The 14904-nt window shown below is 46.2% G+C and overlaps 1 protein-coding gene across 1 annotated transcript in view; it reads left to right on the top strand.

The window, feature by feature from the left end:
- LOC103744273 (dedicator of cytokinesis protein 1) overlaps window positions 1-14904 on the top strand; it is a gene marked incomplete at its 3' end in the record, with an annotated part of 120656 nt that overhangs the window by 79160 nt on the left and 26592 nt on the right. The window contains exons 17-21 of the mRNA XM_029569813.1: window positions 382-485; window positions 1252-1435; window positions 6226-6323; window positions 10836-10925; window positions 11259-11359. Coding sequence (XP_029425673.1) covers window positions 382-485; window positions 1252-1435; window positions 6226-6323; window positions 10836-10925; window positions 11259-11359 — 577 coding nt within the window. The remainder of the gene's footprint in view (window positions 1-381; window positions 486-1251; window positions 1436-6225; window positions 6324-10835; window positions 10926-11258; window positions 11360-14904) is intronic.

The raw sequence follows: 14904 nt of genomic DNA, 5'->3' as shown, positions 1-14904 counted from the left end.
GCCCCATGTTTCCAGTCCCTGTTCACCTCCATGGTCTGTGTGTCCCCATGTGCGACCACTTCACTGTGCTGTGTCCCAGCTACTCTTGGATTCATGAGCTTCCGACCGATTCTTCTACAAAAGCGTCCTGATCTTTATGCTGGAATCATGGTCTCTTCTCTGAGACATTAATTGAATTTCTCTTTGTGTCTGGATTGGTTTGAGGACAGCTGATCCTTCTGGGACAGGCGTCTTCTTGCTGGTGACTGTGGTCCATTTATCTGTACCTTTCCATGGACTTTACTATCTGTCAATACACTTTGGTAACTTTTCACAAAGTTGGCCTTATAATACTGTGTTGTCATAACTGTAGTTGAGGATGACTATCAATTTTTATTACAGCTAAGGACAAATCTGAGAAAATATTTGCACTAGCATTTGTGAAGCTGATGAGATACGATGGGACCACACTGAGAGACGGAGAACATGACCTTATAGTCTACAAGGTATGTGCATCACCAGCGCGACACCAGACACCTGTCAGATCCGTCCTTTATAGGTTGCTTGAGCCATTCGTTTTTCTTCACCGTGACAAAAATAATTGAGCAAAACAAATAAAGGACAGATTTATTTTGGTTCATGGTCTCAGTGTTTCCATCCTTCACAGTGTGTGTGTGTGTGTGTGTGTGTGTGTGTGAGTGTGTGTGTGTGTGTGACAGAGCTGCTCACATCATGGTGGCCAGGAAGCAGAGAGCAAAGACTGAGCCAGCAGTCTCTCCATCTTTCCCTTTTATTCCACCACAGCCTCTGGTCTTTGGGAACTACAGGCTTTCAGGGTGTATATCGCCTTGCTTAGTTAATTCTCCATGGAAACATCCTCACAGACATATGTAGAGGTATGCCTAACCAGTCTCCTAGAGCCCTTCACTCCAATCCATGATCAGGATGAACCTGCACAGCTGACCCTTCCCACCCTGGGGAGAAAGCTGCAATGTAGCATCTGGCTACGTTTAATTATGCAAATGCCCAGTTGTGATGACCAGCCCTTTTGCTGTTTCTAATGAGAGAAGATGACAGGGAGTCCCACATTTAGTGCTATAGAAAAAGACGGGATGTGAATTCATCTATAGGAAGAGGGAGCATTATTTACATTGGAACCCAGTGTAAAAAACAGGTGTGGTGTTCGAAAGCGATAAGCCTATCAAAAGACAGAAAGATGGAGTGTTGGCATTCCTCAGTGCCATCTGATGTACTGTACAACCAAACCCACAGGCCGAAGCCAAGAAGCTGGAAGACGCAGCCACCTACCTAAGCCTTCCGTCCACGAAGGCAGAATTGGAGGAGAAGGGCCACTCGGCCACCGGCAAGGGCATGCAGAGTCTCGGGAACTGTACCATCAGCAAAGATTCCTTCCAGATCTCCACGCTGGTGTGCTCCACCAAACTGACGCAGAACGGTGAGTCTGGGGGTGGGCACACGCTGGTCTAAGAACCCCCCTGCCTTGCACACTCACTTCTTTTCGGCTGCTGGCTGAGTGGAGGAGTTTCCTGTAGGTGCATGTAGGTCACTCACTTCATCCCTCCGTTTATTACCCACGTGGATATCGATGCACTAGGAAAGGGGGCGGCATCGTAGTTCTGAAGGGACGATTCTATTTTGGTCTGAGGACTAAGTCTGCAGGGAGATAAAACAATTGACTTTCTTTCCTTTTTTTTCATTTAAACATTTGGTTGATGTGGTGTGGTGGGGGACAGACTAGAGACAGGAGACAACTTGCATGAGTTGTTTCCTCCTTCCACCTTGTGGGACTGAGCTCAGGCCATCAGACTTGGTGGCAAGCACCTTTACCTGCTCAGCCATCTTGCCAACTCTGGACTGTCTGAGATGCTTTTTGGTGGAAGGAAAGTGGCAGGAAATGAGGGAAGGCGGACGCAATTCGAAGTCACATCAGAGACTGGGACTGAGCAGAGACCCCGTGTTGACCCTGGAAATGGCCTTGAGCCAAGGTCCTCGGAGCTTTTCTTTCCGCTCAGTCCCCTGGTGAGTTGTGTCTGATTCTGGAGCTTTCTGAGCATCACAAGTGTGAGGCCTCTCCTCTTTGAGTCTCCCCTGTCCTGGCTTCTCCTTGAGGTAGCTGCTAGTTATCTTTCTTTTGAAAAGTTGATCTGCCTGACACATTCTAGTCCTTGTGTGGTGAGATAAGGGTTCCTTGTTGATGCATGCACACAAAGCCCAGTCTAATGTGGCAGGTCACTCGTCAGCTGGCGCCTCTTGTCCTTGGGCTGGCCCAGTTCATTTCCCATCACTTGCAGCCTCCTCAGCGACATGGCAGTCTGATGAGGTACCTTCTTATTTAGAGCACACCAGTGCTCTTGCCATTACTGTGTCTGAAGGAGACTCTTTGCACAAATCCCTCATTTAAAACCTGCATCCCCCTAATGTGACCGTATCACAGCTGTGCGGGGAGACTTTATGCTCTCTTGAAACTGAGCTTGAAAATTCAATTTTTTCCCTCTTAACTGCCCGATATGGATCGTGATTATTACTGTCTGTCACTAACAGGAATCAGGTCTCTGGGTTGCCTGTCAGTCATGGCTGGAGTTTTGGATTTGCTGAGAGGCAAGACTCTTTTGGGCTTTGATAGGATAAACCTAGGACAGACTTAACCCTGTCACTTGGGAGACTGGACTCTAGAGGGAGAAGTGTTGGTGTCCTGAGGGTTTAGGCTCCCCAGCCCTGGATCAGACGCTTTTCAGTTTCTCTGTCCACTGTTCCTCATTCTCCTCAGCACTACAAGGTGAGGCTTTCCCCTGGCTGGTCTCATGAGTGAGGAGGATTGTTTAAGTCACCCAGACACTTGAGGGCATTTGGATACATTTCTTTGTCTCCTTAAATCCTCTTGTTTTTGCCTGAATCATTTCTAAAGTGTCCTAACTTGTGGCCCTTCGGCAATCCTTGGAGTCTAGATCTGTGTGAACAGCGAGGGCACGGGGATAGATGGGGATGTGATGCCCAAGGAACATGAGTCAGTTGTGTGGGCTCAAGCTTATGACTGGATTATGGAAAGAATGTCCCTATTCACCAGTGATGCTTTCTGGATGTGCCCCAATAGCCCATGTGCCCAACAGACTACAGGGTTTATGCCTCCGTTAACACAGGACAAAGGTGATGTTCTCAGCTGGGTCACCCACCGTCACGTGTGTGGCAGTTTAGTATATGTCAACAGTTGCTGAGAATTGCCATGTATGGTGCCTTCCATTCTGGAAGAAGTTGTCATCTTATATGGTGGTCATGTTCCAAATGCATTTCTGGATGCTTTTATTTTGAAACTTGACCATATTTCCCCATCAAAACAAGATCTGAATCCTATCTGTGGCACTGGCACCCTTTTAAGCCCCACACCCCTTCCAGAGAAAGAGGAGTGGAAAGCAGGAAACCTCCCAGGGTAGGATGTAGATTCCAATTCCTCTCACCTTCGGGCTCCTTGAATCTCACCAGCTGCAGGGTGATTCCCTCCTTGGTACCCAGGGAGAAGGCCCTGGTCTCAGCTGCTGTTGTTGCTAAGCAACAAGGAAATTCCACGGTGAAGCTGCAGGGGAAGTCTGGCTTTCATTTCATCATGCCAGCACTGATACCCCTGTTTGGGATCCTGGCACGTCAGGAGTAAATAAGATGAAGGTGCCCCAGTTGGCATCTGAGCATGGAATCCCAGATTCTCTTTTGAGGGAGTCATTTTTCTGAAACTGTGATTTGTTACTGCAAAGTTCCATTACTTAGGGAAAAGCAGTGGCTGAATTATTCATCGAGGTTTGTATTAAAGATCTCTGTCCTCAGCATTGTGTGGGCTGCCATAGGGGGTATGAAAAGTGCTATAAGATACGATTCCTCTTCTCAATTAGCTTACTGTATAATTAGAGGGAACAGAGTCATGAAACAAAGAATAATTATGGATCCAGCTGTGTTGTGTCCCCAGGAATAGGGGATGGAGCATGGAGAGCCTTGTCTGACTGGGCAGCCCTGTGCGGGGCTGGGCAAGCTGTTTTCTTCAAACACACTCCTTCCCCTCCCAAGGTGATCCTCTACTAATTTACTCATTTGCACTTTTTCTCAAATTTGCAGTATAGAAACCACGAGTGGTGGTGAATGTTTATAATCCCAGCGCTGGAAAGTCTAAAGCAGGAGAATCTTAAGTTCAAGTGTATTCTAGGCTACACAGTGAGTTTCAGGCCAGCCTGAACTGCCTAGTGAGACCCTGTCTCAAACAACTAAAATGAAGTATATAAATAGAAATTGAAAATTGCAGTACAGAGACCTGTCTCAGCCCAGCAACATCATGTATGACAATGACTTTGAATGAATGGGGTTCAGATGCTGCATTGATCTCCACTAAAGAAACATTGGTCACTTGTGAGATGGAAGTATCCCTAATCCAGGGCCCAGGAGTGAGTCAGGACAGGGTACAGCATTTTAATAAGAAATCAAAACACATCAACTTCCACCCAAATTTTCCAACCCCTCACCCCTCTTTGAAGGACTGGTGGTGGTATTTTGTGTTGGGTGTTGAAATGTAACATGTTTTCTATACTTGAAACATTGAATTCTTGCAGTACTCAAGCAAAGTTTGCAGCTTGGTATCTACTGCACAGTTGGAAATATCATGGAAACTGTAGCTGCTCTGTGACTCAGCAGGCTTTACATAATCCACAGTCCGTGGGTGCTATCCCTCCCCACCAACCTTTGCTCTACTTTTCCTTTGTCATTGATCCTGAAATTAAAATGGCTGTGTCTTCACTGAATTCTACCTATATCTAGAATTCTGCCCTTGCTTTCAGTATTAACTGGAATCTTGCCTTTGTGTGTGTGTGCTTAAGTTTCTGTGTTTGAAGTTGGCTCCTGGTAAACAGTAAATTAGATGTGCTTTGTTAATTGCATTTCTGCAAGTGGTGGTATATTAATATAACCCTGAGTGAAAAGTATAGGCACATGTACTTTCCTAGACAGGCCTGAGATTCTGTCTTCCCACCTTAAAGAACATCTTAATGCCTTTAAACTCCTTCAAATTGCTCAGTGGTTAAGAGCACTTACTGCTCTTGCAGAGGACCCGGGTTCGAGTCCCAGCACCCACATGGTGACTACAAACCGTCCTTAACTCCAGTTCCAGGGGAATCCGAAGCCCTCTTCTGACCTCTGTGGCATTGCACAACACGGGTGCACTCACATACGTGCATACAGTTCACTCATACACATAAAATAAAAATAATAAATACAATATCGCTGAAAAAACTTTGTAAAAAAAAATCCTTCGAACTTTAAAACTGTCCTCTGAACAGGGGAGATGGCCGTAGCATGCACGTTGTGCAGATGTGACACTCTTTCTGTGTATCCCTAGCACCCACAGAAAAGCCAGGTGCAGTGGCATGTGCCTGTAACCCCGGCACTGGGAATTTGGGGTGCGCAGAAACAGGCGGATCCCTGAAGATCGTTGGCCAGCCTATCTAGCCCAATCAGACTCTAAGTTCAATGGGAGACCCTGTCTTAAAAATAATGTTGAGAGTAATAGAAGAGGGGCGCACAAGCTGACCTCTGATCTCCACATGTACATGTGCACACACATGGACATGTGCACACACGTAGACATGCACACACAATCCTTTGAACACTTTAATGCCAGCATAGTCAGTCCTGGATTTTTCTACTAAAATGATAATTAACAGAAACCCAAGCAGCCCTGGCTGGCCAGCCGGAAGCCCCGCAGAGGCTTACTTTCAGTTGGTCATAGTTCTGTGGCCCCAGGAACTGTCAATTTGCAGTTTCGGTGCTTAAATTTGTGTTATCTTATATTTTATCCAACAAACCCCACATCCTTGTTCTTAAGCAGGAAGAACACTTGGGGGATGAGGGCAGGCAGGTGGCACGTTTAGGGTGGACAGCTTCTTGGAACTGTTGTGGTATTTGGCAGCCTCCTCCTGAGGTGGGAAAAGCCAGCCCTTCTTAGGTTCCTAAATGTATTTATAAAGCTCCTACATGAAAATCATTTCATGCAAATGTAGCTGGAAATAATGAATTCAACTGTACTGGGTGCTAAGCACACTACCACGCCGGGATGAAATACTTAGCGGGTGAACCTTTGGAAACCGGGTTGATTTTTCTTTTGAGAAATGTTCATGGAGAGTCTCACATGCTGTAGAAATTTTAAGGCGAGGATCTTGAGGGAATGGGCGGCTGATTCTCACATTCTGTTCGCAGTGGACCTGCTGGGGCTGCTCAAGTGGAGATCCAACACCAACCTTCTACAGCAGAACTTGAGGCAGCTGATGAAGGTGGACGGTGGTGAGGTGGTGAAGGTAACGTGGGCTGCGGAGGGAAACTTGGCCGTCACTTTTTGTGTGTATTATAATGGATGTGTAGTTTGTGTACATTATAATGGATGGGTGCCACAGGGAGTGCAGGAATCTGGTTATAATGCTGTGTGCTCAGTGTTGCTGGGTTCTTTGGGTAAGGCCATTAGGATTCATCTGGAAGAGGTGAGCTTTGAATCCGCCTGCTCCTGGATGCTGTTTCTCTTCTGATGCGTCCTCACTGTGATGATGACAGCGCTCACTTACTTCCACCATCAGAGCATCGTAGAAAAAGCAGTGCCTTCCCAGGGCTCTTATGGGGATATGGGAGCCTGTATTTGGTCCACAGGATATGTCTCATGTATGCTGGGCTGTTTCACTTTTACCATGCTCATCATTACTACTCTAATCAGGATCATTAGCAATGGCTCATGACCTTCCCAGGACCTCAGAGGTGACCTGGATAGCCAGCTCTGTGCTACAGAGATCATAAACACCAGGGGTCTGTGCTGGTCATGTCCTGCCTCATGGCCTTGAAGCTCACTTCCTGGCCTCTCACATCAGCTCTGGAGTGTTAACGTTGTATAGTCATACCCTCTCAGCTCCGTGTCTTGACCTGTGACACAAGGTAGTGATCTGAGTCTCCTTTGAGGACCAAATTTTGGCCCTCTGATTCTCTACTAGTTTGTGGTTCTGAAATGCCCTCAAGTGCTGGGCCCTTCATTTCTCTCATGGATGACATAAGGTGCTTGAATGACTGTCCCTTGCCTGTGAGGAAATGCATTACAATTTTCAGAGCGACCCCTCTGGGCAGAGGACGCTAAGCTGACCATGACCTGTGGTGTTTCATAAACAATGTCTCTACTGCCTGTTCTGTGTTCACCCTCTGTGAGAGGAGCTTGCAGTAGGAGATGCCTTATCGATGTAAAATTAATTACTTAAAATGGCCTTAATTAACCAGCAGTGTGCTTAACTTCAGCATGAATTAATTTGGTTGCACTGCTTTCCCACATCCGTCGTGAAACCACTCGCACATACCCTCGCTAATCTTAGAATTTTAATCGTCTCTATGGTCCTGGTCTTCTACCGATGGCTTGGACAATGTTAATTGCATTTTAAACTTCCTTGGCTTCTATAAATCCCCAGTTCAGATGGAAAGTGGATGGATAAGAGAACGTACTTTAGAAGACAGGCAGTTAATGAAATTTTGTCCTCCTTCAATTTGAAGTCCCCGTGTCACGTGACAGATTTGTTGCTTCTCTTGACTTGGTGTCACACTTAACCAGGAAACATCTAGAATCATCTTGTCCTCGTCCCATCCCCCATCTCTTACATATTGTCATCCATTGCTGGAAGTGGCTTCCCATCTCTCCCTCCTTCCTGTGAACGCTGATTCCCCTGACTAGAATGGGGTGACACCCCCTGCACCTTTCCTAGTGTGCTTGACCTTTTCTTTTCCTGACTCTGGTGTTCCCTACCCACATTTGTGCCTGGAGAGATGAACTGACCTGTCTAAGTCACGTGGCTTTTAATGGCCAGCGGGGCTTGAGGATCCTCTGGTTTCATGGGGGCTCTTTCTATCTTATTTCAGGACACTGATAGATTGTGGAATGTATTCTGTTTAGTTCATGACTCCCTTGTGTGTTTGGGTAACTGGTAGTAGAGGCATGGTGCTAGCTGATGGATTAGGAAAGGAATTTGCACGTGTAGTGAGAGAAGTGGTTTCCCATGAAGTTGGTGGTTTGGTCCTTTAGTGGATAGCTGGGGGTGGGTGTGGGGAGGCAGGGAGCGGGAGATGGATGAATCTGAGCAACATGCTTTTGGTTATGTGTGGGGATTCTGTTCAGATGCTCATCCCTGACCAGCAGGTGCTGTAGCCAGAGATGGAGGCTCTGCCCTCTCCAGATCTGACCCTGGGCTGCTGACCATATCATGTGTCTGGGTGACGCTGGTAGGCCTGCTGTAGGGACTTTTTGTGAACTGTGATGAGCCAGGGCTTGGCACCTGGGGTGCCTGTTGGCAGAGATGTTGGACTGTTAGCAGATGGCCTGAAGTTTTGAGCTTTGGAAGATTTATAATCTGAAAATGATGGGAAACGCTACAAAGGTAACGGCGTGGTGCAGACCCAGGTCATCATGGAATTGACTAAGCTCTTGTCTTTTCCAGATGACAAACCCTCATGGAAAGGGTGGTTTTAGTCTCTGCCATTTGTATGTGCCATTCTCTCTGTTCACTGGGGCTGGGTGGCACAGTGGCATGCAGTGGGGCATTCGTGCCATCAGGGAGTACACATGGCACTGGGGATTGATGCCTCACCTGTACATCTCTCCTTTTAAAAATATTTTATTATTTTTATTTTCTGCATATGAGTGTATTGATTGTATGCATGTAAATGCATCTGTGTCATGCAGTGCCCATGGAGGTCAGAAGAGGGATGGCAGATCCCTTGGAACTGGAGTTACAGACAGTTGTTTATCACCATGTGGGTGCTGGGAATTGAACCCAGGTCCTTTGTAAGAGCAGCCAGTGCTCTTAACCACTGAACCATCTCTCCAGCCCAACCTCAACTGCACTTATTTTGCTGTGTTACAAGGAGAGCCCTGGGCTTTGCAGCTGTCTCCAGGCCTCATAGCATACCATGTTGGTGGCTGTGGGCACCGGAACTGCTGAGAACAGGTTCCCATGGCATGCTTCCTCGAATGCAGGGCCTTTGGGTGTTGTGTGTAGCTTGCTAGGGTATTTATAGAGTTATATAATCCTCACAACTATTTAATTTCAGGACATTTTCTTCATCCCCAAAAGAAACTCAAACCTATCGCCATCGTGTCCCCCAGTCTCTTCATTTGCCTGTCCCGGCCAGTTCACACGATAGAATCATGTGTAGTGTGGCCATCTGAATCTGGCTTCCTTCACTGGTTGCAGCTCACACACTTAGCGATGCATTGGGAGTTCATGTCTGGTCATAGGAGGTTCAGTGAGCAGATAGAACACAGTCACACTTTTGTATGTAATCACCCGTTTGTTGATGAACACTTGTTTCATGCACATACATTTTTTAAAAAATGTGAATAATGCAGCTTTAGATATTTGTGCGCACGTTTTTGCGTGTGCATTTTTCTCTCCTCGGGATGTGTGTCTAGGAACACCACTGTTGACTTGTGGGGTGCGTCTGTGCTGAAGTTTCGGGGGACTGTCAACATTGCCCTGTTGTGTATCTCTTTCCGCTTTTAAACTTTTTAAACATTTTGTTATTTTTATTTTATACGTATGAGTGTTTTGCCTGCATGTGTGTAAGCGCATCCGTGTTGTGCAGTGTCCACGGAGGTTAGAGAAGATGTCAGATCTCCTGGGACTGGAGTTATGGACAGTGGTTAGCCAACACGTGGGTGCTGGGAACTGAACCCGGGTTCTCTGCGAGAGCAGCCAGTGCTCCTAACCACTGAGCCACCTGTCCTGCCCCTTTCTGTATTCCTACCAGCAGCGCCTGCTCGGGGGTTCTGCTTCCTCTCATTCTCTTCCCCGCTTACTGTCCATCTTTTCGATGATAGCCTCTTCAGTGGGTGAGATGTGAGAGGCTGTGTGGTTTCAGTTTGCAGGTTCCTAGTGGCTAATGAGGCATCTGTATGTCATTCCTCTATGGTCAACAGTCTATCCACTTCCTCCTGGACTTCGCCACGACCCGACATCTCCTACTTCAGTACAGTCCGTTCCAGCCCGTCTTACACCTTCTTCAGGGTGTGAGGTTTGACAACTTACAGGATGACTTGCCTTTGAAGTCTGATGTTTTTCTCAATGAAATTAATGATGCTTTGCCATCCTAGAGGGCCATATTTATTTGGTTTCGGAGACTGTAAGAATAGTTTATATCTATTAATAGTACTGCATACGTATTTTCTGGCGCACTGCTGTGCACCGTACCTTCAGGAACACACGGTTCTTGCCTTCTTGGAGGATCCGTCGGTAGAAGGCCCTACACCTTTCTCAGCTCTACCCCAGCCCTGCGGCTTCTGCCTGCCCCTCATGGCCTGGAGCTCTCTGCACTTGGCGTGTGTAGACGAATCAGATCTCTCCTGGTAGAGAGGCAGGTGTTTGGGAAGGTCCTCTGGGTTGAGTGGGGCAGCATAAAGCATCTCCCAGCTCTGGTACCCTGGTGCTTGACACAGGGTGATCGGAATTTTTTTTTGGAATTCGGTCATGTGAAATTTTTGCGTCAATCATATGAATAAAATCTTGGAAGTTAGTAGTTTTATTTATTCATGGATATATTGAGACAGGATCTTACACTCTAACCCAGGCCAGCCTAGAACTTGCTATGTAGCCTAGGTAATCCTCTTGTCTGAGCTTCCTCCTCGGTTCTGGGATTACAGGTGTGCACCATGATGCCTGGCTAGAAGTTAGTGGCTCTGTACACAGGACTGGGGAAAGGTTAGGAGGCGGAGTCTTGCTGGAAATCAGCTGTTCCAGGCTGGGGGAGGTGAGGTGTACCGACTTTGTCACTGACCTCTTTTGTCTGTGCAGTTCCTACAGGACACCTTGGATGCTCTCTTCAACATCATGATGGAGAACTCGGAGAGTGAGACGTTTGATACGCTGGTGTTTGATGCGCTGGTAAGGGCCTCCTTTCATCTTTGTGAGACCGAGGTGCTCTTTCAAGCTGCAGCCTTTGAAGGGAGAGGGGACCCATGCCAGTCACCTTGAAAGCCTTTCAGTCATGGAGTCAATCAAAGGGGAAGCATAGAGGAGTGGAAATATTGCTCTAATGTGAAACTATAGTTATGCTAATATCATTCCTAGCTTAGGAAAATGTAGACCAGACATTGGCTCTCTGCTTGGACCCAGCCTGGTTCATGTTGTCGGGGACTGCTGCAAGTTGGTCAGATGAAGATTCCAGAACAGTTTTCCCTGTGCCACTCATGAGAATATTATTGATTCCATTGACAGGTCTTTATCATTGGACTGATTGCTGATAGGAAATTTCAGCATTTTAATCCTGTTTTGGAAACCTACATTAAGAAGCACTTCAGTGCCACCTTAGCATACACGTGAGTTCTTTTGCGTTATTTGAAAACCAGTGCTGCTTTTCTTCCCCCTGGAATGTTTGACACTTAGAGTCCGTTTCATCTGTGACTTTTGTCTATGACTTTGCATTTCTTTCCTCAAAACTCCAGATTTACTGGAATAATTTTTACTATTGTTTCCATCCTAACAGATCTGAAAATCTTGTTGAGAGAGATATGATAAACTACCCTAACATTCTAGAGTAAATTCCTGCTCTTCCATGCCTTCCATTTATCTTAGGAACTTTCAGTTTATGTGCAATGAAGCTGATGTATGGACGCAGGCCGCCTGTCAGGCCGCAGCATCCCAACAAGCATCTGATGAATGAATAAATGGATGTGTTCCTGTTCTGAGGTTATTGGTCCTTGAGTGTACATAAAATGCGGTTTTATATTCTTCAGCGAGCCTCTTGGCTCCTTAAAATGTGTCTTCCCTCTCTTTCTGCACAAGCTTTAGCTATTACCCAAATTAGAGTTGTTGCTGCTCATTTGGAACACTTGATTCCCCCCCCCCCCCGTACTCCAGACGTAGCTCATCTTGTATTTGGTAGCGCAGTCCTAGAACCAAGCTCCATGGGCCTAAGTGACAGCTCTGTCCTTTATGAGCTGTGTGATCTTGGGCAAGTTGCTTAACCTCTCTGGCCTTCAGTCCTCTTGTCTATAAAAAAGAACATGACTGTAGTCTTGTTTGAGAATTTTAATAAGTCATTAGAGTGCTCAGAATAACCCCTGATGCTTCAAAAGCACCTAGCAGGGCTGGACCATCCTTTCCTACATGTCACTTGCTCTTTCATGATGGGATTTAATGACATTTATTCAAATTTTGTTTTGTGTAAATTGTATTGAAAAAAAATTGCATCATTTCTTTAAGAATGCCCAACTAGAAATTAGAAACCAATCTATCCTTTAGAGTTTGTAATTTGAGTCCAGGCTCCTGTCTGTTTTTGAGTTGACTTGAGAAAAAAAAAAAAAAAAAAAAAAAGGCCTGTTTGCTTTGCAGCTGTGAACTCAAGGTCTGGGGATGCCAGATCGTGAAGCCAGTTGGTGGCACAGCCCAGTCCTGTGCTGTAAATCCTTCCCTGTCCCATTCTGTGTGTTTATGACAGGTGTCTATGACAGGTGGTGGGTGGAGTCCCTGGTGGGGTGAGAGGATCTCCTCGTGCTTATGAAGCCAGCTGGGACAAGACTTTTATTAGTCTTTTCTAATAAATGTTTGTTTAAAGCTCTCTGTTTGCTCAGTGGAGATACCTAGTAGGTTGGCATGTTGGGGGAAAGGACTTCTCGGGGCACTTCCTTGCCCTAGTGGCCAAGTATGGCTGTCAGGATTTGTGGGCATGGTCTGGAGATATCTGTGCACCTGGGAGGGTCTCCGTTGTGGCTGATTTCAGAGTTCTTCTTTCAAGCTTGACTCCCTGGTGGTTTTCAGAGTGGCCTTTCTACTCTAACTTGAGTCCAGAGCAGTACTGAATTCTTCAGGAGTATTACCTGCATGGTGTGGACCTCAGCTGAGCTGTGCTGGGCTGCTGAGAAGGACCTGTGTCCTCACTGGTGGGAAAATGGAAATGGAGGGTGTGACAGCCGATCCTGGGTGTCAACCTGATGGATCTTGGGTTAACCGAAATGAGAGAGATCTTCTTGATTGGATCATCTGAAGCTACAAGACACACCCTAAATGTGGGTGTTACTTTCTGATGGCAGCCCCTATAAAAGGCCACGGCAGAGGAGAACGCCAGGCTTCTTGCTGCTTGCCTTCTCTCTCCCTGGTGAGTCCGTCTTGCTGCTGTGGACTGAAGAGTAGCTGATCTTTTGGAATTCATCAGGCCTCCAGCACCAGATTGGGACTACTGAGACATCTAGCCTCGTGGACTGAGCGACTACGGAGTCTCAGCCTCTCTAGTGTGGTGCAGCCATTGTTGGACTACTCGGACTCTATCCTGTAAGCTAAGCTGATAAATCTTTATACATATTCATCCTACCGGTTCTGTTTCTTTGGAGAACCCTGACTAACACAGATTGTGGTACCAGGAGTGGCTCTAGAGAAACAGCATTGAAAGGATGAATTTCTTTAATGGGCTTGTTGGTATTTGGAGCAGGCTCTCCAACTCAGAGTCTTCAGATAGCATGGAGAGCACTGAAAATCCATGGTGTAGACTATTTGAAACAATTATGGAGATAGACTCATTTGAATCTCCTAACTCACCTCTTGTGAAGAGCAAGAAATTTAGTGACTCTATACATAAAACATGTGACAATTTGTGGAAAAATAAGAAAAATAATGATGCTGGCTGGTTACTTCTTGCATCTCTGGGTAAAGTGATGAAGATAAACAATGATAAAATTGACAAGCTCCAGATTCGAATCAACAGGTTAAAAGTTTCCAAGTGTGCTCTGGAAGAGAATCTTCTCTCCAGCAGCCAGAGAGCTAAAGCTGCAGAAAATCAAGCTGGAGCCCTTCTTATACATTTGGTTGACCTACAACGCAAATTTAATTCCCAGCCTCGAAGGGTGTCAGCAGTAAAGGTGAGGGCGATGGTAGGAAAAGATTGGAATCCTGACACGTGGGATGGAGACATGTGGGAGAACCCTGAGGAGGCTGAGGATTTAGAATCCTCAGACTCTGAGGAATTTGCTTCACCTGATGAATTAATCTTCCCACCCTCAGCAAACCCACTCTTCCCACCCTTGCCTGAGGAAACTAATTCCATTGAGGAAACTAATCCCATTCAGCAAGACAGCTGATATTCCTCAGGGCCCAGTTGTTGTTGCCTCTAGACCTATAACCACACTCAAAGCTAAGCAGGCCCCTGGAGGAGAGATAGAAAGTGTGGTCCATGAGGAGGTGCGCTGTACCACTAAAGAACTTTGTGAATTTGCTAATTCATTCAAACAGAAATCTAATGAATATGTCTGGGAATGGATTTTAAGAGTATGGGATAATGGTGGAAGGAACATAAAATTGGATCAGGCTGAGTTTATTGACATGGGCCCCCTGACTGGAAATTCTAGGTTTAATATGGAAGCTCATGCAGTTAGAAAAGGTGTTAAAAGTTTATTTGATTGGTTGGCTGAGGTATTTATCAAAAGATGGCCTACTGACAGAGAGCTGGAGATACCTGATATCCCTTGGCTTAGTGCTGATGAAGGGATTGTAAGGCTCAGGCAAATTGGTATGCTCGAGTGGATTCGCAGTGCAACACCAAATCCTCCACAATGGGAGGGCCCAGAGGACATGCCTTTTACTGATTTTATAAGATGGAAAGTACTGAGAGAGACACCAGAACGTTTGAAGAGCTTTGTTTTCGCTCTTTTCCTTATGCCGAATCTTACAGTTGGAGATACTGCTGCTCAATCGCATAAATTAAATGTAAATACAATAGGTGTGACAGGACCTCGGAGTAGGGGTCAGGTGGGAGTACTGAATTACCAAAGACAAGGTGAGCGTACTTAAAGGCAAAACAATACCTACAATGGCATGACTCGAAAGGAACTGTGGTACTGGCTAATCAATCATGGTGTTTCCAGGGACCACA

The sequence above is a fragment of the Nannospalax galili genome, unplaced genomic scaffold, assembly GCF_000622305.1.
Source record: "Nannospalax galili isolate Female #2095 unplaced genomic scaffold, S.galili_v1.0 scaffold362, whole genome shotgun sequence".
Taxonomy (NCBI): Eukaryota; Metazoa; Chordata; class Mammalia; order Rodentia; family Spalacidae; genus Nannospalax; species Nannospalax galili.
Note: the sequence above shows the minus strand (reverse complement) of the source record. Positions and strands in the feature narration are given on the sequence as shown.